At 46.0% G+C, this 4,215-nt stretch overlaps 1 protein-coding gene across 1 annotated transcript; it reads left to right on the top strand.

The window, feature by feature from the left end:
- The first annotated feature begins 283 nt into the window (after positions 1 to 283).
- GPR85 (G protein-coupled receptor 85) lies at positions 284 to 3,999 on the top strand. The gene is made up of 2 exons (XM_061988664.1): positions 284 to 483; positions 2,156 to 3,999. Exon 2 carries the CDS (start codon positions 2,331 to 2,333, stop codon positions 3,441 to 3,443), a length of 1,113 nt encoding a protein of 370 aa, XP_061844648.1. The 5' UTR covers positions 284 to 483; positions 2,156 to 2,330; the 3' UTR covers positions 3,444 to 3,999.
- The last annotated feature ends 216 nt before the right edge of the window (positions 4,000 to 4,215 follow it).

Below are 4,215 nucleotides of genomic sequence, written 5' to 3'. Positions count from 1 at the left end.
GAGGAGGCTGCTGCTGTTGCTGCTGGCGCCGAAGCCGCCTTGCCCTCACCGAGGGGGCTGCCACCGCGGAGCCTGCCTGCCCACCACTGAGGTGACCACTGCTGCCGCGGAGCTTGCCGTGGCCGCACCGAGGCAGCGGCAGCCGCCGCCGCCGATGCTGCCGTGCTCCCATTGAGGCGGCCGGCGCCGCCGCGTTGCTGGGAGAGATCGTGCCGCTGCGACAGGGGAGGACGGGGCTCGGCGCGCAGGGAGGGGGCGCGCTGGGCATGCGCCGCCCGAGCCGCTGACGGGAGTCTCAAGCAAGGTACCCAGGCGAAAAAAAAGGGGGAAAAAAGAAAATAAGAAAAAGGATTGAGAGAAGAATGAAAGACGGCAGTGGAAAATAATAATAAAAAAGGTTCCAACAGAGACCGCCAGGATAAAGCAGCCCTCGGTCGGCGGGAAGGAGCAGCTCTGGCATATGGGGATCGCCGGCACCAACAGGTAGGAGGAGAGACGCAGGGGGAGACTGGGGGTGCCGAGGGCTGCCGCGGCTGCAGGTGCGTGTGAGGAGGGCGGCCCCCCTCGGGGAGCGGGTCTGGGGGGGCGATTTCTAAAGAAGCGGTATGATGGAAGTGTTGGCAGACAATGCCTCTTCCGCTCTCCCGAGCTCCCCGCCGCGGGAGCCTCTCGCATGGCTCCGGCAGATGCGGCTGCCAGGCAGCGGCACCCGGGCACCCTTGCAGCGCGGCGCAGTCCAGCCCTGCATGGCCGTGCGTGGGGGGAGCGGGCGCCGCCGTGAGAGTGTGTATGTGCGCGTGTGTGTGTGTCAGTGCCAGTGTGAGTGTGTCTCGGTGCGAATGTGTGCCGTCGGTGTGTGCGCGCGGAGGTAGGGCCGGCTCGCGGCGGGGACAGCTCCACAGAGGAGGGGAAGCGGCGGCTCTGGCGGGAGGGGGGAGGGGGAGCCTGATTTCATGGTTTTAAAACGATGCCATGATCTGATCAGCCTCTGTTTACACAGCAGCAATCAGGCTCTTTTGTGGACGGTAAGAATGGAAGGATTTTGCTGGGATTCAGTGGGAATATCCTTTGTACACCCGAGGTGGCATAGGAAACACTTTGTGTGAATAACGAAGGAGCCTGATGATGCCTGCTGTGGCTCCTGTCCCTGGCTCTGGAGGGAGAAAGAAAAAAAACAACAACAAAAAAAAGCCCAGCAGCAGAAGCGCAGCAGACAGTTCTTTATTTTGTTTTATTGCATGAAATGTGTTCTGGTACGGTTCACAGGAAGCATTCGTGGGAATTGTGGAGCCCTAATTAGCCAAAAAAAAAAAAAAACCAATTTATTATATGTTTATTTAAGCATAGCCAAAATCAGCCCTCCCAAAAGGCTGGGCATTATATCTTGGGTGTGTTGCCGGTTTTTGCTCGGTATTTACACTGACCGTTGCTTATTGCAAATTATGTTGAAGCTTTAAAGATTTTCATTAAAGCACGGGGATTGGGGGGGGTGCAGCGGAGGGGGGGGGAGGAAAGAGACCCTAAAGCATAGTGCTATCGACTGTCAGACATACCTGTTTATTTGAAAAGCTAAATGATAAAATTATGGTTTATAGGAGGAAGGGAGGAGAATCATGAATACTGTTTTTCTTACAATGTGCATGAACTAACAGAGTGTGATTAATGTGCTTTGGTGACTTGGGTTAAAAAACATAAATTCTGCAGGGTTTCTTTGGGTGTGATCCTTATCAACACAGCAGCTGCCTCTAAAACGTTGACAAATACTGTAGCCATAAAATAAATGTAGGTAATGTCAAAATATCAGCAGTCTTTGGGGTTTTTTTTAAAAGATGTCAGTGATTAACTCTTGGGCTTGCGAACTGGGAATCTTTTGATTCATAAAATCTCTGAGGCTTTAACTGTAAAATTATATATGCTACCAAATATAAGGGGCACCAGTCAGTTCTGAAACTGTAACAAGCCAAATCTGTGCAATGCCAATAATCAATCATGCTAAACAGTAAGTATTTAAAAAAAAGCCTCGTGATTTTTAAAAACAAACAATAGTACTCAAATTTACAACTTGATTTGGTTCTCCATAAATTAACATCTTTGTTAGCACTTTCTGACATCATTTCTTGTTAACTTAAGAACTGATAGCTCGATTTTTTTTCAGATATTTTGATGGCATGACAAATCAGAAAGAAGAGGATGTACTGTATGACTAGACACCAGATCAGTTCTGTTTGTGGATTACATTTTCAGTAAGATGTATGGATCTATTTTTTCCTTGTTCTTATATATAGATCATGAGACTTGACTGAGGCAATATACATATCATCCATCCATCTATGGCGAACTACAGCCATGCAGCTGACAACATTTTACAAAATCTCTCTCCTTTAACAGCTTTTCTGAAACTGACTTCACTGGGTTTCATAATAGGAGTCAGTGTGGTGGGTAACCTTCTGATCTCCATTTTGCTAGTCAAAGATAAGACCTTGCATAGAGCTCCTTACTACTTCCTGTTGGATCTTTGCTGCTCAGATATCCTCAGATCTGCAATTTGTTTCCCGTTTGTTTTCACCTCCGTAAAAAATGGCTCTACTTGGACGTATGGGACTCTCACTTGCAAAGTGATTGCCTTTTTGGGGGTTTTGTCCTGCTTTCACACAGCTTTCATGTTATTCTGCATAAGCGTCACCAGATACTTAGCTATTGCCCACCACCGTTTTTATACAAAAAGGCTGACCTTCTGGACTTGTTTGGCTGTTATCTGTATGGTGTGGACCCTCTCTGTAGCCATGGCTTTCCCCCCAGTTTTAGATGTGGGCACCTACTCGTTCATTAGGGAGGAAGACCAATGCACTTTCCAGCATCGTTCCTTCAGGGCTAACGATTCCTTGGGATTTATGCTTCTTCTTGCCCTCATCCTCCTAGCCACACAGCTTGTCTACCTCAAGCTGATATTTTTTGTTCACGATCGCAGGAAAATGAAGCCAGTCCAGTTTGTTGCAGCAGTGAGCCAGAACTGGACTTTTCATGGTCCTGGAGCGAGTGGTCAAGCAGCTGCTAATTGGCTGGCTGGATTTGGAAGGGGTCCCACACCCCCAACCTTGTTGGGAATCAGGCAAAACGCGAACACCACAGGCAGGAGAAGGCTACTGGTTTTAGATGAGTTCAAAATGGAGAAGAGAATCAGCAGAATGTTCTACATCATGACATTCCTCTTTCTGACCTTGTGGGGTCCCTACTTGGTAGCCTGTTACTGGAGAGTTTTTGCAAGAGGGCCTGTAGTACCGGGGGGATTTCTAACGGCCGCTGTCTGGATGAGTTTTGCCCAAGCTGGAATCAATCCTTTTGTCTGCATTTTCTCCAACAGGGAGCTGAGGCGCTGTTTCAGCACAACCCTTCTTTACTGCAGAAAATCCAGGTTACCAAGGGAACCTTACTGTGTTATATGAGGGAGCATCTGTAAATCTTTAGCCTTGTGAAACACTACCATTCTCTGCTAAGCAATTGTGGCCTGTAGCCATGTCTTGAGGAGAAAATCAAGAATGGGATGTCAGCAGTTGTAAGGATTTGGGCAACATTCTGCAGTCTTTGCAATAGCTCACCTCTAATCCTATTTTAAACCTAAACATGTTCCTGCTGACCACTGCTGAAGGTTTGTAATTAAGAACAAAGGACTGAACTACTGCCCTGAATTCCTTTATGTGGTTGAAATCTAGATTATGAAAGTAGCAGGTGCTAAGTATCAGTGCTAAATGCTGTGTATATCACTACATAAAATAAGACCATCAAAAAAGATTAGCATTGGACATCTTAATAAATTAAGTTGATATGAGGTTAATGTGTTGATAAAACTGATTTTAGACATCTGAAGACCTTTAAAACATTTCATACAATTATTGTTTTGCAAAGACTGAAAATTGGGGACTCAAGTACTGTAACTGATTAAAGATGTGCCATGCATTATTGGATTATCACACTTACAAATCAGTTTGCCTTGTGAGTAAGTTTTGGGGAGCATTCCAAAGCAGTATTTTTGTTCAGATTTAGACTTTTTTTTTCTTTTTTTTTTCTTTTTTTTCCAAATATATTGCTCTTTCTAAATACCATTTTCCTTAACAGTGAAATTACTAACATTTAACTGTATTCTGTGGGTTTTGCTGATTTGGTATAAAGTTTAATAGACTCTTATTTATATTTTTTAAAAAGCTAGATATCAATCTG

This window comes from Colius striatus, chromosome 1 (genome assembly GCF_028858725.1).
Source record: "Colius striatus isolate bColStr4 chromosome 1, bColStr4.1.hap1, whole genome shotgun sequence".
Classification (NCBI taxonomy): Eukaryota; Metazoa; Chordata; class Aves; order Coliiformes; family Coliidae; genus Colius; species Colius striatus.
This window is presented reverse-complemented; position numbering and strand designations above follow the sequence as displayed.

Excerpts from the sequence above, each read along its gene's own strand:
- GPR85 (XM_061988664.1), top strand. The coding sequence starts at position 2,331 with ATGGCGAACTACAGCCATGCAGCTGACAACATTTTACAAAATCTCTCT.